Source organism: Xenopus tropicalis, chromosome 2 (assembly GCF_000004195.4).
Source record: "Xenopus tropicalis strain Nigerian chromosome 2, UCB_Xtro_10.0, whole genome shotgun sequence".
In the NCBI taxonomy this organism is placed as follows: domain Eukaryota; kingdom Metazoa; phylum Chordata; class Amphibia; order Anura; family Pipidae; genus Xenopus; species Xenopus tropicalis.
The window spans coordinates 78,567,052-78,592,110 of record NC_030678.2 but is presented as its reverse complement, the minus strand read 5'-3'; the positions used below and the strand labels follow the sequence as shown (position 1 = coordinate 78,592,110).

The 25,059-nt window shown below is 37.5% G+C and overlaps 1 protein-coding gene across 1 annotated transcript; it reads right to left on the bottom strand.

Annotated features, from left to right (window-relative positions):
- Positions 1-1,546: 1,546 nt before the first annotated feature.
- oprd1 (opioid receptor delta 1) lies at positions 1,547-7,450 on the bottom strand. Its single transcript, XM_002939358.5, has 3 exons — positions 7,082-7,450; positions 3,799-4,151; positions 1,547-3,223 (listed from the first exon to the last, which is right to left on the bottom strand). Exons 1-3 carry the CDS (start codon positions 7,315-7,317, stop codon positions 2,691-2,693), a joined length of 1,122 nt encoding a protein of 373 aa, XP_002939404.1. The 5' UTR covers positions 7,318-7,450; the 3' UTR covers positions 1,547-2,690.
- Positions 7,451-25,059: the final 17,609 nt, after the last annotated feature.

Here is a 25,059-nt window from a genome sequence, read left to right as displayed (position 1 = left end):
GTTTCAGATTCCCTGTGGCAGTGAAAATTGACACAGGCAAGTCTCTCTGCCACTGGTAGCTGTCCCCGTGGAAAGAGATCCACACCCAGCAAACATTGCAATTGCAGGACTTCCTGCCCACATCCTGTGACAGCATTGTTGTTGCTGAAAGAAGTGCCCCAGAGTTGACAATGTGCAACCAACTATTTGGGTCAATGGCCAAAACCAGCAAATAACATGTATGCCTAATTAAAGAGACAGTAAAACCCTTTCCATTAGTTTATTGAAAAGGGCTTGTGGTCAAATATTTTTTGCCTAATGTTTTAATTAGGAAATATCTATATTTTTTTAAACTAAAGTCACATTCTATTTTCTGGTCACAATAAACAGTCAGACAAATCAGCATGCATGTTCGGCACAAGCCCTATTCTATAAACCAATATTGAAAAATGGCAGTGGTCAAAATATGTGGGAGTGTTGAGTTATGCACATCTACATTACGCTGGTGTTTTAAGTGCAGTCATTCAGGTAAGAGGACATTTTATAACACTCCTGACTGGCTGAAAATAGAGGAAAATATTTTTAAAATCTGCCATCTGTTTAATGTAAGAACCACATTTACAGGCAGTGCTGTTCTCATAGGGATGTGTGTAGCCTACTTTATAGTTGTGTTTATAATGCATTCACCAGTACAGGCACATAAGTTAATATGCAAATACAGAAATACTGAAGGTGCTCAGAAAGCTCAAAGCAGACTTATATCAAAATCATATATGTCTTCAACTGATGGAAAATTCTCTTTCTCATAGACAAATGATTTCCATCGTGTAACCCTCCAGCTGTTATGGGGCACTGGGAGTTGTGGTTCCACATGATAAGAGGATTATAGTTTGAGCCGTCCTTTAATGATTCCTATTGGATTGTATATTTACCTTTTCTTATTCATCATAACTGTCTCTTTATTCACATCTATTAAGAATATACATAAAAATGTACAGATTTTGTGCATGTACATATAAATATATATATATATATTTATAGATTTTCTTTCTATATATTTACAGTAATAAATTTCCCCTCAAGCACTAGCAAAATCAGTCTTCTACAATTAATGTAAAATTTTAATTTCAAGGCAATAACATTTACCTGACTGCCACTGAAATGGCCTCAGTACCTGGTCTCACAGTTGAAGATATATATATATATTAGTAAAACACAAAATAGCCGGTACCGCACTCACAGGTCTTATAGAAAGATATTTATTCAAAAAATCGTGTCTAACGTTTCGGCTGCCATTGCACCCTTTCTCAAAGACTGAGAAAGGCTGCAATGGCAGCCGAAACGTTAGACACGATTTTTTGAATAAATATCTTTCTATAAGACCTGTGAGTGCGGTACCGGCTATTTTGTGTTTTACTATTTCGTATTGGACTGCACCCAGGCATCCCTGATTTTGTATTGTGAGTGCCTGTTACCAAATTTTGTATATATATATTAGTTACATTTTCACAGCACCCCAGAGAGATCCCAGGCGGAGATTTTGCTGGTTATATTCAGTTAACAGTGCTGATGCTGACTCAGTTGTTTTATTTATGTACATTACTGCTTTTGTTAAAAATCACCCATCCTGATTTATTTCTCAGAGTAGCATAAGAAGCTTATAGTTTTTGATTGTTGGTACCCTGTCTGAACTGAACAAAGATCACAATGATTTTGCCTGGTTCCATCTGCTTGTATAACAGTAAGAAAGCATGCGCTACTGGATCCTCTTGCATGCTCCCCACGTGGCTACTGTTTATGCCACTCTCACAATGTAGTGGATGTCAAAATGTAAAACAGCAGTATGATATGCTTTACCATAGAGGTTGTGAGGTCTGTGTGCAAGTCATTTATTGCTTCTGCTCTAAGAAAGCTCATCCATGTGGAGTTCCTTAAGTGGAGCTTTAGAAATTATACCCAAATGAAGTTGTCCTTTTACAATCAGTCCTTTGCTGGTGCTAGGTCATTGATCTTCTTTGCTTTTTTTCACTTCCAGTCTTGCAAAGATTGCATTTCATTGTTATATTTTATATGACAGCTGGATACAAATGAAGTGATTTGGATCTAGAATCATGAGTGATTTGATTTCTAATTCCATGAACAACTATTTAGGCAGATATGTTTGGTTACTGCTCACCAAATTAAAATCTGGATATGAAAGCTAACTATATATTTTTCCTGTCTGAAAATATATAGTTGCATTGTAGCAGCTTTAAAATGATTATATGTGTCAGAAATGAAGAAAAGTCTAAATCCTAAGTAATCCAAATATATCTGAAGGTTATTATTTGTAGATTTACACAGCCCCTGCAACTTCATTTACATGGTTCATGGATTAATTGTCAAGCTTTCTGTATCCAGGTCATAAAGGAGTCTAAACTTCCTGTGTAATGAAAGCTAAACATATTGTCTGCTACAGTGTGGTTAGCCTCCAATATCCATGTCAATATTTCAGTACTTTGATTGTCAGCTCTGCAGGAGAATGACAAATGGAAAAGATTCATAAAGCCTGATAAATCTGATAAAAATGTCATTCATAATTTATTGTCCTGTCCTTGTGGTAGGAAAGTATGCTGCTAAAACTCAGTAGTGCTGGTAACCTGAGTGACTTCAGAATTTAAATCTTCTCCTCTGCGGCCTCTGGATCCTCTCCTTCGGCCATCCATGTCTAGTCATACCGGCTTGTCTGGGGCATGAGATTGGGCACAGGTGGACACTTGATCCCGGGTAGTATTACGGGCTCTGCTAAAGCTGCTTTGTTCAGAATGTGAACGGAATGGAAGGCAGAACTCTCGAAAACATCTCTTAAAATTCTCATCCAAGAAGGCATAAAGGACAGGGTTAAGACTACTATTTGTATAACCAAGTGCAATGCAGAAATGCCAGCTAGCTACAACATAGGGATTCCTCTTGTCGATGTCTACCATTGTCCACACAATTACAAAAATATGGATGGGTGTCCAGCAGATTATGAATGCAGCCACAACCACAAGAACCATACGGGTTATTCGACGTAAATTGCGGTCTTTTTCCCTTGAGCCAGATAAAAGGCGCACACTGCGCAGGCGCAGGATCATCAGCCCATAGCACATGGTAATTACCAAGACTGGTACCACAAAGGCAAAAATGAAGACACAAATTTTAGTAACAGTGTCCCAGTACCAATCAGGTCGTGGAAACTGGAGGGTACAGGTGATTGTTCCAGCTGTTGTAAAAGGGGAGAAAGGTATATATCAGCATATGTCCTACCTATGTTATTTACCAGATCTATGGATGACAGTCATAATAATTACCCCACATTCTATATACGAATGTTGTAAAGACTAATCACTAACTAAAACATCCAAGCATTCACTGAGAAACTACTCCACAGAGCTACTAGGAGTCCTCATGTATTTCAATGCAACTGAAAAAAACGGGAATTATGACAATATGTATCAGCCCCCTCACCCCTTCAAAAAAGTCATCTTTAGACTATCTATGCCTACCTAGCTTCGTGACTCTTGTTAAAAGACCTTCAGCATGGCAAATGTTAGTTGTTGTTAATATTATTTATGCGTTATTTACTGTGTATATTAACTACTGCTGTGCTTAGTATCAAGTGTTTAGTATTATTGTATATCTATTTCAGGGCCAATTGCTTCTTAGCTCTTTCTGTAATTAATAGTAAATATGTGGCTGAGGGGTAACAAGCTTAGATTGCTACAGTCAGGAGAAAGTAAACAGGGAAGTCTGGCTCATACCTCCTTTCTGTGTGGTAACATAGAATCTCTTACTCACCTTTGGTAGTCTTGGTCACTGCCATAACCATTATTGGGACCCCAATGACTGATGACAAGATCCAGATGCAGACATTTATAGCTTTAGCTTTGGATGGAGTTCGAAAATCCAGTGCGCGTACAGGGTGACATACAGCAATATAACGATCCACACTCATCATGGTCAATGTGAAAATGCTGGTAAACATGTTGTAGTAGTCTATTGATAGGACCACTTTGCAGAGGGCTTCCCCAAAGGGCCAAGTTTCCATGAGATACTTAGCACTCTGGAAGGGGAGGGTGCTAGTGGCAAGAGCATCAGCCAAAGCAAGGTTGAAGATGTAGATGTTGGTGGCTGTCTTCATCTTGGTGTATCTAAAGAAAATAATGTAATTTAAGCCCTTAATGTTTCATTTTTTGCTTGTGATATTCTGCTTGACAATGTTTGTTAGAGCATTTCTCAACAGAAAAATGTTTTTTTTTAATTATATTTTTATATATTTATTATAGACCCTATAGGCTTTTGAAAGTTATTTTCACTGCATTTCTCATATTTGTCTCTTTATAAAAAATTGTTACCCTTTGTAAAATGGATGGTTCACACTACATGTAAATTTTAGTCTAATGTAGGCAGTGGTATTCCAATACAGTTTGCAGCTGGTTCTGATTTTTTCTGTTCTGTTGCTCTCTATTTTATAATTTAAACAGCTATTTTGTTTGGGCTTCTTTCCCTAACAAATAGGCAATGATGGTGAAAACATAATGGAAGCTGAATAGATAACTGAAAATAAATAACAAATTATAACAAGAAAAAACAAAAAGCCTCATAGATAAACAGTCTTCGGGTTTCTAGGGTCATCGACCCCAACCACCTGATAGCATTTTACTTGGCAGCCTGAAGAGAGATGGAATAGGAAGCAAACAAAACATCATAAATCAAAAATAAAAACCAAATTAAAAGTTGCATAGGTCAATCTATAACTATAACTGACATTATTGTAAAGGTTAACTTCTCTATAAGTGAATACGGAGCAGAACATAAGCACCAGTCCTAACAGTTGTAGGAGAACCATAACAGTATCCAGGCAGCAAAAAGAGAAGGTTCTTAACAGGAGCTTTTGGCTCTTGTCTGCTCCTGACTGATCCATTAATATGATACACTGAGTAGCTACCATCCCCACTTGTCCCTAACCTTATATAAACTATACAGATAACCACAGTTGAAAAAAAAAAAATTTAACTATTTCTTCAGCATGTAAAAATTATACCATGCAATGCACCACTGAATAATTAACTTAATTTGTGTACTGGACATATATTAATTAAAGACCATGAAAATCATAGTCAATACTAAAGTTTTCATATAGAAATCTTGTCTCTTGTAATACAGTGTTACATTTTCTTTTTCAGAGGAAGAACTAAGAACACTGAATGAACCCTTTCTGATCCCATCTCAAAATCAGAGCATTGTTAAAAGCCTAAGGATTTTTGGCTACAGGGGATCCCACTTGTATAGTTGTTTCAGATAAAAAATTATTTGGGTACTAAGCCAGACTGCAGGGCAAAGACAGCTGTTATGTTACATCAGGGACTCAAACACCATAAAGGGAGAGCAGAGCATGAGAGTTCTAATAAAAGAAAATCTAAATTATTGAGAGATTCCAAAAAAGTAGAATTGTATATTTAAATGTATGGTTAAAGCGTTGTGTTAACTGAGGGAGTGGCTAAATTAATGGTAATGTGAAGATATGGAAGGAGAATGAAATGTAGTCATATATGGGATTTATAGTAAGAGGTGGTAAAAAATATAGGGGTAGTTAGAGAGGGTTGATAAATAGAGAAATTGGGCATATAAAGAGATATATAGAGAGACAGGGTGAGTTATAGCAAAAGGTTACGTATAGATGGTGAGAGCTTAAAGGAACAGTAACACTAAAAAATCAAAGAGCTTTAAAGTAATAAAAATATAATGCACTGTTGCCCTGCACTGGTAAAACTGGTGTGTTTGCTACAGTAACACTACTATAATTTATATAATAAGCTGCTGTGTAGCCACGGGGGCAGCCATTCAAGCTGGAAAAAAGGAGAAAAGGCACAGGTTACATAACAGATAACAGATAAGTTCTGTAGAATACAATAGTGTTTTATCTGTTATCTGCTATGTGCCTGTGCCTTTTCTCCTTTGAATGGCTGCCCCCATGGCTACATAGCAGTTTATTTATATAAATTATAGTAGACTTTCTGAAGTAAACACACAACTTTTACCAGTGCAGGGCAGCAGCACATTATATTTTATTTACTTTTATACACTTTCATTTTTTGGTGTTACTGTTCTTTTAAGGGAGGGTTTATGGGCAAAGATCCTGTGGTATAAATGGTACACAGGCTGAATGGCTGAACTACAAGTTTTTATGGTTTTGGTGACTCTAAAGTTCAGTACTAATATAGTTTACAAAATGCTTGTGTAATTATGTTTAGCACTTCCCAGTTCAGTAATGCAATTATAAGGGTGAAATGCCTTAATATAAAAGAAACAACTGCAATTTCAATGGGTGTATATTTACAGGTCTCTTAAAGGAACTTGAGACAGAAACTTAGCAGGTGGGGAAAGCAGTTTCCTAATGAGCAAAGACGATGTCAGATTCATTAAAAAGTTGTATACTTATATGATCTGCTGCTTCAGGTTCATTTCGGAGTGTTTACGTGAAGTGGAGCTGTATGCTGGCTCTTGTGGCATGATTAAAACTAGCATTATACATAATTAAATGCAGAACATGCCATTTAAAAAATACTGTATGCTTTTAGGTGTTTCACTTTAACACAACTATTTATTTTCTATTGCCTTGAATGAGGAAGACCAATAATCCATCCAATCAGTGCTTATTTAAAAACATAGGGGCTAAATTGCTCAAGTGCAGTTGCCAATAACAACCAATCCAATCAGCTATTAGCGTGGAACAGTCTACAACAAGTTAAAAAATTAAAGCAAAAACTTAATTGGTTGCTATTGGAAATTGCACTTGCACAATGAGTAAACTACTGTAAACTACTATACATTATATAAAAATGCCCACAACTGTGTAAATAAAGTGTTTTTTTCTATACATACATACACTCACAAATATAGTTATAAAATATCATAATCTCATACCTCTACTTTCAATGATGCACACAAGTACCAACAACTACAGTAACTGACACCTCTTTGATATAACCTATACACAAATATTTAAGTATATACAGACATTCATCTATGGCTAGCCACCTGGGCGAGGAGTTTAGGGCAGCTTCCCCTTCCCCCATACCTCACAATCCCATACATGACCAGGACATTGCCGAGAAGTCCCACTACGCAAACCACAGAATAAAGAGCAGTTATTGCCACTGCCATTATAATGGAGGCATGATTCCTGGAGATGCTTGGTCCTGGTGCACTTTGGCTGGTATTGGGCAGGATTGATGAAGAGAAATTTTGTGTAGCATTGTAGAAGAGAAAGTCTGAGTACAGCCTAGATGTTGACAGTTCTAGTTCCAGATCCATATCCAAGCAGGGGAGAGATACTCTTTCTGCTCTCTGCACTGCTGCACAGATTCTGAATACAAGTGGTACCCGAGTCTCTGTTGCCAAGGAGACAGAAGAGAGATGCTGAGGACTGGATGATCAAGTCAAAGCAACTGAGAGAATAAGAGGGAGTGGGAGAAAGAAAAAGGCACCCTCCCTCGTTGTCAGATCCTCCTCTTCTACCCACTTCCTTCTCCTTTCCCCTTCAATACAGCCACCTCCTCACTCTTTGCTTTAATCCACTCCCCAAAATCCTAGACATTCTCCCCTGCACTTTATAATTCTTAAGGTGCTATTATTTATTATTCCTTTTATAACTTCCACAAGCCTTTCTTATCCTCTTTCAGTGTTAAGTCTCACACTATCAATTCTCACTTTCCAGGAGCAGGCTCCTTTTCTTCACCAATTTACACATCTTCTATACATTGCTATTCACACATACAGCACATTTCTTCTATCCAGATAAAACACTACCTTGTCATATCCTTTCTAGCAAACCCATAAATTACTTACTAACATACCCCTGCATTTGTCTCATTACCATTGTACTGGGTCTCCCCCAACACCACTTACTGATCCTCTATTAGTTTTCCTTCTGGGTCAGATATGGTTATATATAATAGCCTTTTGCCTTGTCAGTGTAAAGTTTAACATTCAGCCCTCGATGCTTTCAGAATCCTTTATTTGGCAGGTAATCTGAGCCTAGAGACCTAAAAATCCAGCTGTCATTATCTATTATTTTAGCCAGTGATTCACTTTTGTTGTTTCATTTAAATTGTTCAGCCCACTGACAGATGTGATTAAAAACTTGAATGCTAAGGATACAATTTACTTTTTTACTGTGGTACAGTGATGTGAAATACCCCATTTAACTTGTACAGTAGTAATGAAATGGCTCTATCATTTTAAGACCTTATTCTAGTTAAAATGAATATTTCTGGAGATATCCAGATGGTTTTGGCAGGATGAAGTAAACATCAGCTTCTTAGTGATAACCTGCAGTTAATTTACATTTCGAAGTGGACTCTGCGAAGACCCTGCAGACCACCCCTGTGCATTAAAAGCAATTGCACAGTCTTGTATATACACAGTAAACAAGCCAATAAGTGGTCAATCAATAGAACTGTATACTGCAGTTTTAAAACACCCGTCTGCCTCTTCTAACTAATATAACAGCCATAATTCAACTGAACGTCCTAAATTATACTGTCACCTAACAGCTGTGAAGCACAGAGTGTCACTGCATCATAGGCTATTGTATACTAAGCACCTTCCCAGATGCTGCACTATCACTGGCAATCTTTGTATGAGATCCATTCTGCTTTCCTCTTACATCATACTGCTTTCTTATATCATGCTACTTGTATGTGTATGTTGTATGTGCATGTACTGAGAAACAATACCTTAAGCAACGGTAGGGGTAATGCTTCTTTTTATGACAGCGAAGTTATTATACATGCTTCCCTTTACATATGTGTATTTGAGTGGGAGCTGACATTTGCTTCTTTTAGACAGAGAAACTTTAACAGACACCAAACTACTCTGACTTCTGAATATATGCTCTGGTTGCCTGCTAATAGGGTTGCCAACTGGCCAGTAAAAATTATGCTTGATGCCAATGTTATTAGGTATTAGTAGGGACAAAACATAAAAATATAGAAAGGGCAGTATTCTTTTCAAGAAAAGGTGGCAAACCTTCCTGCTAACCTTACTAGACTACAATTAGTGTGTCACCTTTCTGAAAAAAAGGTTTGTTATCATTCTTCCCTGCGATAAATCTCTGCTACCTACTTGCCTGCAGTAGGAAACTTTGGAAAAGAAGTGTGGAAGTAAACGACAGTGCTCTGTCCATTCATTTGCTCATATAACCTATCATTAATGTGTGCTTTTGGTTTGTGTGTGAACTGAGAGGGCGGTTTCCTTAATACTTAAAATGGCAGTTTTTGCTATGAGTTCATCCAGTTGCACATACTGAGCAAAAGGTATATTTTTCATGAAAAAGCCTTATTTAGGCTAAATTATGTCATAATTTTTTATGGAGACCTGCAGTGTTCAGGGATATAGCTTCCTATATAAGTGGGTTCTTTAATATAACGGCAAGATGGCTGCATCTTTCGGAAAAAAATGTGTGGTATAGGTGGAAAACCTAATTGTGTATGATGACCTACCTGCACCTACACAAGGTTTTTCTAGTATAATACTATGCAAAAGTACACTACCCTCTAGTGGTATATTAACATACTGCACTGTTCATTTGTATATCCTAAAGAAGTAAGAGTATAAACATCTATTGGGATCACAGCTAACTTGTTATCTTGGGATCATTGCTGACCCAACATGTTCAGCATAAAACTTGTATACGTAATCTAATTTTTAATAGATATATGGAGTAATGGGTGAAAAATTAAGAACAATGCCCCCAATTTTCCACTGTGCCAAATTTGAGGTCATGCAATTAAAGGTGCAAGGTTCACAGGTTTAGTCGTCTATTGCTATCAATCATCAGGTAGCATTTACTGGTCACCTGGTTTAAAGTAACATCTTATTGGTTGCTATGGGTTACTATGCTCATTTTCATAGAGGAGTAGTGACCCACCAATGTAAAAAAAAAGATTGTACATTTTGATGTTTGCCCCACTGTGCGGTTATTACACTAAAAAGTGCAATTTTTTTTATTCTTATTTTTGTGTTCTTTGTCCTTTTAATATACATGAAAAATTATACTTCATGCAATTTGTATACATAAGTCAATATTAATATGATATAAACACTGCTATTTGTGAGCAAAACTATGTTTTAGTCCAAAAAAATTACCTTAATGGTAATCATGTAATAAGGCAATGTGCAAACACTGTGTAGTTTTATTGGAGATCTCACATTGCCTGATTAAGTGAATAATTTGGGTAGTTTACTGGATTTCCTCACATCATTACTTTAAAAGTAGCGGAAGTACGAAATATAGCACCACATATATGCTGACTACTATTTTGCTCCATACAGTTTTTTGGGGTTCCTGTTCTGGTGGATAACCCAACAGGGAACTTTTCCTACTGTGTCTTCCCAGTTTTATATGGAGCTGATAGCCTGCCCTATCTACCTAGGGTTGTTACAGGTCTTCATTTTAGCAGTCTAGTCTTCAAAGATAACTTTTGAGCTATATTTTTCTTACAGCTACATTGTTATTTGACACCACAATATTTATAAAAATGTTTTATTACACGGTCTGAAGGCAAAAAAAAAATTACAGTAGGGAAATACATTAGCTGATATATAATGGCTTAAACTTGGCATTTACAAGTACCTGCTACTGCCCTGTGCATTTAATTACTGCTACTGTCCTGTGTATTTAATTAAACCCCATTCTTTATGTATTCTTACAGAGTTACCTCCAAGGATATCGTGAAAAAGCATAGCAGGCTTTAATGTGTGCCCCCTAATGGCACTCTCTTGTTTGTCAATAATAAACCCTGGCATGATCAGCTCTTCCTGTGGGGAAAATATTGACTAACCAGACTGCCTCTTCATATTTCAAAATCAAAGTCAGTTCCCCTGCTGCCCTAGCTTATTAGCTGGTCTTGACACACAGATATGTTCTCTACTGACAATTCCCCTTTCTTCCAGCATACATGATGCCTATAAGGATTGTCTGTCTCCTCTTGTGGCACAATGTCTATGTGTTTTACATTATATATATATATATATATATCAAAAAAATATGTATAGTATATATATATACTGGAACAAGGACAGCACTCCTAGGATTTAAAGAATTGTGAGCAAAATGTAAATGCAAAAATAGAAAGGTTTATTACTCGACATTTCGGTCTCACAGAGTGAGTGAAAAACAAGGTTTCTGTGTGAGACCGAAACATTGAGCAATAAACCTTTCTATTTTTGCATTTACATTTTACTCACAATTCTTTAGATCCAAGGAGTGCTGTCCTTGTTCCAGTGCATTTTTTTCGGTACTAGCACCCGGGTTTTGTTGCTGCAAATGGTGCAAATTCAACCTATGGACTATTATATATATATATATTTACTTATGTTTCAAATAGCAAGCAAGTTCCCATGTGCAGCTCCAAATATCAAAATCAAGCAATATCATTTTGTCAGTTTCCTTTGCCAACCTAAGGGCAATCTGAGATAAGCTCAGAAAGTATAAGACACTTCAGCTCATATTGAATTATTTCTCTCACTGGATCATAGTCAGATCTCCTCCAGGCCAAGTTCCACATCCCTATGCCCCTACCATCTACATTAGTCTTTGCCTTCTTCTCATTTTGCTTTACCTCTTTCTTTATTTTCCCCTTATTTAATGCTGTTGTCATTCTTTCTCATCTATTTTTTTTTCAGTGCCCTTTCTCTTCACCCCTCTTCCTCTCTCTGATGTTCCATGGCCACCCTCTGTGACTTATTTGCCATCTGCATAACACTTCCCTTGTCTCCTGTCTCTGTTTCTTATCTGATATCCAATAAAGTGAGATACTAATCACATTCAGCAGGATATATAAAATATCATCACACAAGAACATTCACATGACAATGGATGGATTGTGTGCAGAAAGACAGATACAAAGAATGCTGCTCTATACAGACATAAGAGGATGTTACTCTAGGGAAGCACAAAAAATACAGAAGGATAAAAGGTTGATATATGTCCAGTTAGATAAGTTATAGAGGTGAATGGAGAGGAGGTTTTGTTGTATGTAATTTCCTGGTGTCCCTGTAATCTAATACACAGAGGAGGGGGATTATTAAGAATTATTCTCTGCTCTCCTCCCATCATACATGGGGCATTCTCCTATTGCATGATCTAGGGGATTACTATTTCAGATTACTAGCATCTAGATATCCCGACAGCTGTAAGAGATTCCAATTTAAATTGGATAGCAAAATCAGAGCCTTTTTAACCCCTGCTAAACAGGAATGAGAGTCTGATCAGAGCTGTCTGTAGGGGGTCCAGACAGGGAATGATACCCAGGTCCCACTTTAATATGGGAACCCAGAAAAGCTGCAGCTGGGGGAGACCGAAGGGTACAATGGCAATAGCAGGATCAAAAGATATAAAACACTTTCTATTAGTATTTCTTAAGTGCACCCTTGGTATTGAGGGAACTGAGGGTTGCAGTTAAACAACAGCTAAAGGGTCATAGGTCCATTTATTTATTTAGCATATTTTTATATCAATTTTGTGGCACCAAATAGTCCCTTTTGCCCTGCCACTTCTAAACACATACCTATATCCATTTCTTGCCAGTGGATTCATGCTGGAGAAAGACATTCTGTATTTTTAAGTTAATATGTAGACAGGACATACAAGGTACTATACTGTAGTTTGCATAGCACAGACACTGATAAGTTCAACCCTTTACAATGATAATGTAACATTTAACTTGTGAGTGTGGGAGCTCTGATAGGTACATGTAAGATTCCATATCAATGTGAGCTCTGCTGCTTTTGTAGTGCTATTCTATCATTTCCTTCCCTACCATTTAAAGAACTCTGCAGAGCTTGCAAGTGTAACTGCTATGCTGCTGGCAATGAGGCTTTGCACACTGTTCTTCTGTAAACCCTGAATTTTCCAGACCTCCAGCACGAGGCAGTGTAACCTGTTCCCTGCCAAACAAGGAAAAACGGAAACTCTTTTGCTGCAAGACAAAGGACTATACCTAATGTGGCAGTGTAACATCTTTCTTGCCAAAAGCGATACCTTGCAAATTGTGACAATGTCATGTAACTCATTCCTCATTAGTAAGAGGACCTAGCTCTGTGAATGTGTAAACGTTTATTGCCACACATCTCCACAGATAAACATTCTTCTTGACATATAGACTTCTCTGCAGAGTGGAAATGTCTGTCATGTTTCTATGTCACTGTTATAAATGAGATAAGATCATACTACGTGGATCCCTGCTTTTACAAAGATTGTTATTGTGCCTTTCTCATCATGTCATAAAAATACATGCAGCTTGACAGATTAACACTTGCTTTACCAGACCTCGACAATAAAAGGAAATACTTTGAAGTCAATAAGAAAATTCACTCTTAAAAAAAATGGCATAGGATTGCATCAATGAAAGCAACATTCACTAAAGCACATATGCCTAGTTGCATTACTCTATTATTGAACCACATGAAAACATGATGGTCGTGCAGAATAGGAAGAAAAGGGCAAGGTGAGGCACACAAGGGAGCCCAGTACTTTACTCCTGCCTTAAATACCCAGTATTTCTAGGGTTCCCTTGGTGTTGCACCTACATGCAGTCCTTCTTGCTACTTACTCACAAATGAATGCCAGGTTCACATGGATGCCAGCTTGTGCCTGATTCATGAAGTGTGGGCCAAGGTTGCTCTGATAGTGATAAATTAGGTGCAAAGCTTCCAGATAAAAATGTTGCATTGTAGATTAACACAAATTGGGAATTCCACTAATGTTTAACATATTGCACATAGCACCAGTTCAGTAAATAAACCTTATAGACTCTGGCTCTCTTGGTCTAGTTTACAAATGTAGATGCTAAATAAGTGCTGTTGACACTAGCAATCAATCCATAATTACTTGTCAACAGTCTATTATAATTTGGAAATTAAAACAAATACTTTAATGGTTGCTACTGGAAACTTCACTTAGCATGTTAGCTTCTAAGTTAGGAAATAAACCCTTCTATCTGCTTCACACATTTTTGAGCTTCTCTCTAATTTTTTCATACAAACACATCTCTCAGTCTTTTTCACATGGTCGGACCATGGGTGTCATTTATAAATACTGAGCAAATTAGCACCTGGGCAGTAAACCATAGCAACCAATCATTGTTTAGTGGTTTTTCCAGCCAGCTGCAGGTTGAACACTAAAAGCAATGATCTGATTGGTTGCCATAAGTTACTGCCAGGTGCAAGTTTTCCCAGTGTTTATAAATGATCCCCACTGGTATCTTTCTCAAACCAGAAAATTTTTCTTTCTACTCACTTGCAGGGCCCATGATCATTCATATTTGTACGTTGCCTGTGTTTGTCTCATTGTTACCATTATATTAGGAACAATACAAACAATTTTCAGAGAGAAAAGAGTCCTCTACATTGTATGGTCATTGACTTTCTGGCATTTACCTGAGCTGTAGAAACGGTGGCACCATTTCTCTGCCAGATGAAAAATGCCAGAGCTTATGTTTCTCAGCACTTACATTCAATGTTTTAGAGAGCAAAATAAAAAATTAAATGTACCCATAAATACCAGACTTGTAAAGCATTCCAGTTCTAGGCATAGCAGTGATTCTCCTACCCCACCTAACAGCTTTGCTGCTTTTATTTGTATTTTTCTTCCTCTTCATTCTCCATCCACTACCCCATGTGCCCCCTTTCCCCTCTCTTTTCTCTTCTTTCCCTCCGATTCCCTCTCCCTCCCTGCCACATTGCCTAGCACTCCCTCCTTAACATCTCCCCCTGAGCTCTTAACATCTCAGATAAAAGACGGAGTGCCGCATTGAGTGAGTGACGCTCTCCTTCCCACGTGGGAGCGTGGGAAGATAAAAGTGACATGTTTAGGGTTATTAAAATATTTTAAGCTAGTTTTCTTTAGCGATTGATTGGTAGTTAACCCTATGAGGAATAATCTCCAGCTTGTGGCATTGCAAGGGTTAATTCTATGATAAGAAATAGGTGGCAATATCATCCACACAGACCAACCATAGCCAGGCAAAAGGTGACACTGACACACAATATAGGGTTCTTGGGCAGAGGAAGGTTACACTGACACATTGCAGGAGCCACTGTCCTCCCTTATTCTGTAGGGATTTCTAGCAGGGATAAAATTCACAATAAATGTGGCACTAGTTCTTGCTCACCTGGGACCTTTGGAGGCGTTTAATTAATTTAGATGTCTTCTCTGTCCTATCACATCCTAATGACAAGTGACAAGGACATCAGAGGTCATTATACCAAATGTCAATTACAGGCATACACTATCTTAGAACTAACTTATACATTGTACAGATTATTTGGAAAACTATGAATTTGAAACTACTGATTCCTCTTTTGGACAATGTTCCAAAAAAACCAAAAGGTTTTTGCTATGTTATTCAGTTGAACACAAGATAAAAACAAATATTTTTTTTTATTTTTACAATAAAACAAGTGAGTCATATATGTTATTATACCTTTAATGGCTAACTACATAGAAATATTGCAAAGCAATCTTCTCTCTCTTTCATTGTGTAATGCAGAAGGGACATCAGAATCCTGAAAAATAGCTTTCTAATATTTTTAAAAAGTTGTTTCTGTTTTTAGACAGTGATCCCTGGTGTGTGTGTGTGTCTGTATTTGTCTGTAAGTGCTTATATTTTTGAGTATTTGTGTGAGAGCATTAATCTATACCATAAGTACCTGTGTGTGTGTGTTTAAACACACAGATACCTCTTCACCCATCTTCTGATACAGCAAGGTTTTTGAATCTGATTCTGCTCGCATTGAAGTGTTAGATGGTTCTCTCATTTACTTTGAAACAAACATCACACTAATTGAATTTATAGGAACTGTTTTCTTTTAGTTTTTTAGCATAAAGCAATACTTTGTGAGAACTATTTTATTTTTATGAAATTTCCCAGGCAGCAGTTCTGTTTTAGGGCTTGTTCATACTAAAGATTTCACCGCTAATTGCAGTTGAACTAAATGTCTGTGGAGTGGAGGAGGATCTGCAACCTGGAACTGAACTGCTAATTACAGTAGGATGCTGGGGTTTACTATTGGGCCCCACAGTACACAGATTGCTGTTTACAGTAATTACTGTATTTAATGGTTGCTGCCTTATTACTGGTTGCTGCCTTTGCATGTTGCATGTAACATTTAACAAGTGAAAGAAAGTTATTCAGTCTGTCTTTTTTCATTGCAGTACTCCCAAGCAAGTTAGATACCACTGGCAAAAAATGCAATGGGTACCTTGTAGTTCCCCTGATTGCACCTTAGCAGCAAGGGTAATATAAAGGGTTCTGACTTTAAGGCAGGCTTAAAACTGTAGGGGTTAAAAGGAGTTAAAGATGTATAATCTATGCCCTGTGAGATGGTGGTGTTCCTATTTGGCCCAGGCATAGTGTAGGAAGGGTAAAGGTTTTGCTAACTTTAATTCTTTAGTTACCCCAGGAGGGCTCTTGGCTAGCTAAGTATTTTGAGTTGAAGTTGTGTAAACTTAGAGGTAAACTCCTTTTGAGGGGGTATGATATGTTCTCAATTACTAGGGCTTTCAAAAGAGCTTTGTCCCTGCCATGCGAGTCTCTTTTAAAGAAATGTTACACTAAGGGGTCATCAGCTCCCAAGAAGAGGCTTCAAGAACAAACCCCCATATGTGTCCTTAATTATAGCCTGCAATTTGTGCACATTAAACATTATAGATATATATTTTCCTATAATATGCTTAGACCCTAAGTTGACAAGGGAGAACATGATTGTGTTTCATTGGTCTCCACCTGGTGCCTGGGGTGTATGTGCTGGAGCACCTGAGGCAGAAGGCCTCACTAAGGAGGAGCAAGGACCCTAAGGTAAACTAGATACTTAGAGGAAGTCCCAGAAAGAGAACCTATGTTTGAGGGCTTCAGATAGTGGCAGATAACTACTGTTATAGTTTGCACAAGGAGGTGTGAGATAAAAGGTGTGAGCTAATAGGAGCAGTTTTGTGCTGCACCGAGGACAATTTATTGTGGGGTACGTCCCCAAAGGTAACTTGCTGTAGGGACACAAGTAGATAAATCATAGGGATACTGAGTGACATCCCTTGGTGCACACTGTAAGATCCTGGCACACTGATAATACAAATTGGAACTTGGTGATCTCAACTGATATGATGATTTTAGATAAATAAGCTGCTGTGTAGGCACAGGGGCAGCCATTCAAGCTAGAAGAAAGTAGAAAAGGCACCTGTGAGCTGTGCCTTTTTTCCATCTTAAATTGCTGCCCCCATGGTTACACAGCATGGTATTTATATAAACTATAGTAGTGTTTCAAAGACAAACACACCAGTTGAACCAATGCAGGGCAACAGTGCATTATATTGTACTTACTGCAACACTGCAACACACTTTAATTTTTTGTTATTAGTGTTCCTTTAACTGATTTTTACCCTTCCCAGCAAGATGCTTGAGTCTGTAGGGCTGATATAATAAAGATCCAAACATGCAATGTGATCGGCAGCTGCAGCATATTAATATTTGGCTCTTGAACCTGTGCCCAAGAACTGGCTATCCTCTGTGGCTAGGGCACTGCGCACAGGTCAAAGTGCTCTAAATAATGAGCCCTCAATGAGTTGGAATCTGATTTAACTAGCACATGTACACATAAAGATCAACGCAGGGCTTTGCTTTTGGCATAACTAGTCCAAGTCTGAATGAAGCTATTAATACTGCTGACAATAAATCAAGTAGTACTGATAAATATAATTCCCTCTGAAACTATAAATATTACAGTAGTAAAATCCAGCACAAGAAAGTGCATTTTCTATGCATTTCCTGGGTTCAGTTAACCCATGTGGAATTTCGCAGCGAATCCATGTCTGGCAAAAAAACTCCGCTCATCACTATTCTCTTTTGAATCCCTTCTTCTTTCCTTCTGACCCTTTGCTTATTCCTTGTGTATTATCCTTTTCTCCTCTCCTGTAGGGTCGGACTGGGGGGTGCAGGGCCCTGCACCCCCCAAGGTGCCCCTTCGGCCATGTCCCCTCGCACCCCCCACCTTGCCCTGCTCCCTCTCATATCCTATATGTTTCTGTTTCTTAAATATTTTCATCTGCATTTTACTATTTTCTGCCTTTCTTCAACACATCATTTCCTATTGTCCTTCTCACACATTTCCTCTCTACAGCCTGCACATTCATTATTGTCCCTCATCCCTCCAGTTCATTCTTGTCCCTCATCTCAATTCTCATTGCATCCCTCAGAGGGAGACTGTACAGGCACAGAACACACAGGGAGGTAAGGTCAACCATTGATCCAGTCCAACACTTCTTTTTATATACTGTAATTATTCTAGGTAAATGTACATTTCAAAGAACTGGGTTGCTTGTAAAGATATTTCTGACACATAAAGTTACAGAGATATATGTTTAAGCAGATAGTAATGTATGGCTTTTTCAATTCATAGCAACAAATATACCCAATTTATAAGCAATTTCCCTGAAATAAGCTGAAAAGACTGATGCAAAGGGAACACTAAACATTCAAATTCATTCCCTGCAAATTTAGACTGTCACATATCATTGGCAGATTCTACACTGGTTGCATTTGGAGTTTAAGTGTATATATTGTGTGTGTGTATATATATATATATATATATATATAATACACAGGGAGGAGCACTCCCTATACAAATCCAAATGCCCTTGGTGCAGGTCAAAAACAAAAATATAATAGAAAGAGTGCAGGGGCTAGATACAAAAAAAAACATTTTATTGAAAAAAAACTTACTATTAAAATAAATAAATAAATAATATATATATATATATATATATATATATATATATATATATATATATATATATATATATATATATATATATATATATATATATATATATATATATACACTATGTATGAATAGATAGATAGATGATAGATAGAATGTAATTTAAAAAGACAAAGGATAGTTATTCCCAGTATAGAGAATATGTGTGCATGTGCATAATTTAACATGAACATGAACATATACTTCAGAAATGAATCTCACAACTTCACAACTTATTATTCACAAATTCCATAAGCTGTAAAATCCATTCTTTTCTTTGTGATGTGACAATTTTTTTTTGCCATTTGCTGGTGTCACTTCTGTCACATGGCAGATTGAATCTTGTTGTTTATACAAAATACATTTCCTAGTTTAAAATGTACAAATAAATCATGTAATTATGTAATAACATTACGTACTTCAGGCTGGAACTAGGGATAGGCAGAAGAGGCGCATGCCTAGGGTGCAATGAAGGTGGGGGATTGGCTCATCTATCTCCTCCCTATCTCTAGTGCTGCGGTGCATTGCATGACCATCGTACATCACATGTGCATGATGTTCTGGGCCATCAATGCCCTCCCTCATCAAGCCACTCCTCACCTAACTATGGCAGAAAGGCGGGTGGGGCAAAGGGCATGCCTAGGGCACCCCATAGATTTGGCTTAGCTCTGTATGTAATAATGTAATAAACACATAACAAATTATGTATATAAATTTAAGTAACTTAAAGGGTAAATTAATAAAAAAAACTGCAAAGTGCACTCCAGCTCTAGTAACACATAGCTACTGATATATTCACTTTCAAAAGGTTGCTAGTAAATGCTATGGTGATTGCTATGGGTTACTAGACCTGGTGCAAACTTGGTTCTTGTAGGCCATTAGCACTTTGTAATATTGGTACATTTATGTAAGTTTTATTAGATTAGAAGTTTGTATTTAAGGGTGTAACTGTAGGGATCCTGACTACACCAGAGCTCTAAGGAGTCCCACAGGCACAAACAGATCTTTCACCACAGTGGTCATTGGAAATATAGGTATTTAGGAAGGTAAAGGAAAACTAACCCCCACACACACAATCCCAGGCCTTCCTGTACCACCTGTTACTCTTACAAGTGTCCTTATCTGTGTACCTGCTTGGAGGGGGCCAGGTGTTCCTAAGTGAAATTTTGTAACCCATAAGCATCTAGGTTTACTTATACAAACTTACACTGTTAACTGTTTTATTAATTTCTACTGATATATACTGCTATGGAGATATTGAGAAATACTGAAGCCACTACTCCACCCCCTTCTGCTCCTTTCCCGTTAAGACAAATGTAACACAGTAACAGTTGCTATGGTAGCAGAGTTCTTCATTATTAAAATGTGTACATTTGTAAAGAGTGTTCACAATGACAGAGTTTTGCATATTTAGGGTCAGTTAGGATATTTACTAGCGGAGAAGGCATTCTCCTGGGTGGGCATGCAAAACAGAGAGAATATTAATGGGTTTTAAATAGGATCATTAAGGTTCTCAGGGGGACCCATTTAAGGAAGCGCCTAGCCTTAACCTCATGTATTATATACAGTATATAGGATTTGGAATAAATGAATGAGTTCTGCAGGCAGTGCTTCTGGGAAGCTGTGTGTATCTATCAGTTGTATCTGTCACAGTCTATCTTGATCTAATACATTTGTTCTCCCTTTGTAAGTGAATAAAGAAGGATGGCAGCAGGTCAGAGGTGCAACACAGCAGTGGGGGAGAGAAAGAAAAAAAACAGATGAAATAATACAAAATAAATTGCAGTTGAATATAAGTAGGATGCTCATACTGCCACCTCATGGTCTCGGAAAAGGAAAGCACTAATTTATATAGTTGGTACCAATGCTGATGTACTGTTCTGGTGCATCCAGGAGCACCCTGCTGATATACTGGTTTGACCCCTACCAGTCCAGTCAGAACCTGGGTTGCTGTGTGGCAGTGTAATCACTTTTCTGATGTGTTCAGGTGTTCATTCCTGCACAAGTGATGCTAGAATACAAGCGCCTCTGTGAATAGCAAGCAGGTTGCTTTCATGTCATTATATGATATAGTATAATAATTTCAGAGGATCACTAAGGGTATAACTGCAGAGAAAGTGGACCCTGTTTGGGGAGCCCAGGAGTGTCGAGGGTCCAGTAAGGCCCTGAATTATGAACAATTCCAATACATCTTGCTAGAATAAGTATATTTACCAATGCTTTTAAATTTACTGTGGGGTCCAGTGACATCTTGTTATGCCACTGAAGGGAACACTACAATTTTCTCATATTTAATGGCAGTTGTAAAGTATAGATGTCTTGTGTGCTTTAGGGCACTGTATTCTGTATCTTGCACCTCAGTTATAAGCACAGTGGAAGTATTGACACTAAAAGAGATACAATTGCAGAAGAACTTTCTGCCTAACCTTTTAATGCTCTCAAATGTGCCTAGCTTCGCACCCAAAAATAGACTAGAGCCAATATTCTTACATCATACATTACTATTTGCAAATATAGGGCAGTCTTGTTTTTTGCTTGTTTTATTGTCAGAGACATAGTACTACTTTTCTTTCTCAAGTTTTATGTATTTATTTGTGGTACTGTTTCATCCCAACCTGCACCACTGACTAACAGACCAATGTTCACAGTCCATAGACATTAGTCAGGATCATCCAGCTAGCATACACATACAGAAAATTGTGCAACACAATTTCATCGGTACGTGTATGGCAGGCACTAGTGATTGTTAAATTAGCCCTAAAAATGTTAAATTGTTCATTAAATGCGAATGAAATACACACCTTTTATCCCCTTTCAGGGTTAGTTCAGGGTTCAGCATTCTGCATGGTTAAGTGTAGAAGATCTGAATGTACAAGAATTGCTAACCTATTAAGTTTAAAATAGTATCATTAAGGGTTAAATACACTGCCCTGCATTTACGTTGAAACTCATCTGCACTTGGACATCAAAACCTTCCTTCTGTTCATACTAGATAAACTGTACAGATCATATTTGTTGCATGGGTCCTATTGCTCTATATAATTCTGCATCACCCACAAACACAGATGCACTGCTTTAAATGTTTGCTTCTAAGTCATTATTGAAAGAAAAGCATGCTTTATGTGGAATTGTCATGATCCTCCGGGCCCTTTTCTATCTATGTGGATTTCCCAGGACTCAAAATCCTTTGCAAAATCTATATAGACCCCATCATCATACTATCCAGCTTTCTGCTCTTCCTCATAAAAGCAGCCACATTTATTTGACAAGGTCACTTTCTCAATAAAACCTACTGACTACAATGTATGATATCTCCCTCCAATCTGTATTTGTGAATATGTATTCTCAGCAAGTTTTTAGTTTCCACATTGAGACAGATTTAAAACTAAATATGACAAGACAGTCTGGAAAGATTAAAACTAAAAACCTAGCAGGGGCTTAAGCCATGCAGTTTTTGTACTCTTACTGAGTACTATGGCAATTAAATTTCCTTTTTCTTATAATTTTAAGCAAATACATGTTCTATAGAAGACACTTTTGCTAGTAGCTGTATCTGAATCCCCATTCCTGAACATTAAGCACCTGCCTTACCCATTGTGTTTAAATTCAAGTACTGTATGTAAGAAAAGTTTGTTAGTGGAGAAGGATGATTTGAGCTCAAAAAGTAGCACCTGTCTGTGTATATGGCACTGGCACTTGGCTGCAAACACTTTACAATAGATGGGTGACATGTAGAAACATAGTTACATATCTATCTATCTATCTATCTATCTATCTATCTATTTCTCGTCTATCTATCTATCTATCTATCTATCTATCTATCATCTATCTATCTATCATCTGTCTGTCTATCATCTAACTATCAATCATCTATCTACCTATATATTAAAAGAAATTCTGTTCCTCAAGTCTAAAGGGATGGCCTCTCATTCTTTTGTTGTTAAAAGATCCCCTGCTCTCTGCCTATAATCCCTTCTAATGTACTTTTAAAAAATAATCATGTTGCCTTGCAAGCTGTATTCTACAGAGTAAACAACTCCAACTTGACAGTCTAATTTTATAGTTTAAATCTTCTATCCCCTCTACCAGTTTAGTCTCTGTACTTTCTCCAACTTGTTAATATCCTTCCTAGAAATGCTGAACATTCCGTTTTTTAATTCTGTACCAGCCTAAAGTGTCCCTGTAGCAGCTAAGATCTGTGACTCCACATATTTCCCCAGTAGCTCCCCATCTTCTTTTCTGAAGGCTCACAGCACATGCTCTGTGATGCTGTAAGTTATCTGAGCTTAGAGGCAACTCACAATATTTTTTTATGCAATAGAGCACTTTTTTGCTTTAGAAGGCAATTTAAGAACACTAGGAAAATGTTCTTCTGGGCAGTAACTTATAGCAACCAATCAGTGATCCTGCAGGTAGAATAATTAAAGTGACAGTGTGATAGGTTGCCACGAGTTACTGTCCAGGTGCAAATTTACCCAGTGTTTATAAATGACACTGCCTAGATTGAGATTTGCACAGTCTGTTGCCCACAATAATTTCCAAACCCTTCTCAGTTAAGAAGGTCACCCTACATTTCCATTTTGTGCCTAACTAGTATTTATTAACACTGAACTTTATTTCACATTTAGCTGTCCGGTTCTTCAATTCAGTCATATCACTCTGGATGGAAGCATCCAAAAAACAGTACTTACATTGCCCACCTCCAGGTCATTAATAAACAAATTAAAAACTAACGAACCAAGGACAGAGCCCTTTCCACGGTTCCATTTACTACCACTCTTTGTAATTTATCTTTTCGTCAGTTTTTTCTTAGTACAAATAGCATGTTCCAGGCCAATATTCCTTAATTTAATCAGTAACCTTATGCATGGGACTGTATCAAATGACCGATTCCTTGTGAGTCAATCATGAAGTGCAAGTTAACCCTGTACATATGGCAGATTCTAATAATGCATTTTAGAGTGGCTTGGAAGATTTATTGAACAAATATAATAATGAGACTGCTGTGACCTTACGATCTACAGTTAATTAGTATAGGTATATATAGTTATATATATGTGAGTATATAGATAGGTATGTTTATGTGTATAAAAATACCCACTGGGCTTCATTTGGAGGGGATGAACTTAAAACTTGGAAAAAGTCAGAAGAGGAAAGCAAATAATTCAAAAACTTTAAGAAATAAAACATGAAGACCAGCTGAAAAGTTGCCCAGAATTGCTCAATCTATAACATACTAAAGGTTAACTTAAAGGTGAACTACCCCTGTAATATGCTTATATTGTTTGATAGGCATACTCTATACACGCCTCTGTACTGTTCTCTGCTTGGTTTCCTATTTTTGTTCTTCTAAAAGCTAAACAGGACTAAACTCCTTTTGGCAAATCCACAAAATATAGCAGCTGTTTCTACACTCCAGCCTGACTCACAAAGTGTAATGACTTCCATTGATTATGCTCATCTATCTGTTATGTCTGCCATTCACAAGGGACAACTACATGCAATATTAATATTTTATCGAGGTTGAAGAAGGGTAGATATATCCAGAACTGGGGAATGAAGAGGCATCAAGAAGAAAAGCAATATCCACATAGGGACAATGCACACTATACACAGGCAGTGGCAACTCGGCAGCAGGGGACATGGCTTCCAATAATAGTTCCAACGTAGAAGTGCGTGTATAAGCACTCTACAAACCAATGTGTCTTTACTGAGGCTGAACAACCCAAATCAGCACTTGCAAAGCTCAGTAGCGCATATTGATCCTGGGAGTAATTCCAACTGCCCTTTAGAAGTCAGGCAGAATTTTTTTCCTCTTTTGTAAAGCAGATTGGCCAAAGCTCATTAGGCATCAAACAACCCTATCAGGTGGGGTTTACTTGTTTTTCTGATGAATAAAGAACACCCATTCAACTCACAATTAGCAGTGCAAGCAACCCTGGTTCTGTTTAAACTATACTGATCAATATTCAGCCTTGGTACATATGTGTTTAATACATTGTCTTTAATATGCAGTAGACTGATAAACCTACTGTAAGCAACATAATTAAACAACATCCTTAATAAAGTTTTTTAAATTGTATAATGGACAGGTGTATGAAGCTCCCTTCGCAGCAATTTTGCAAATCAAATTCTGGTGCCATTGTCTAAATGGAAAATAGGGTTGTCAGACGTACCACTCTTCTGCGCAGTAATATGTCATAGCCCTCCCCAGAACTGCACTGCTAGCATGTAGAATGT

Coding starts and splice junctions, on each gene's coding strand:
- oprd1 (XM_002939358.5), bottom strand. CDS start 7,317: ATGGATCTGGAACTAGAACTGTCAACATCTAGGCTGTACTCAGACTTT. Junction 4,152..7,081: donor GTCATGTATGGGATTGTGAG/GTATGGGGGAAG, acceptor TATTTTCTTTAG/ATACACCAAGATGAAGACAG. Junction 3,224..3,798: donor AGTGACCAAGACTACCAAAG/GTGAGTAAGAGA, acceptor CTTTTACAACAG/CTGGAACAATCACCTGTACC.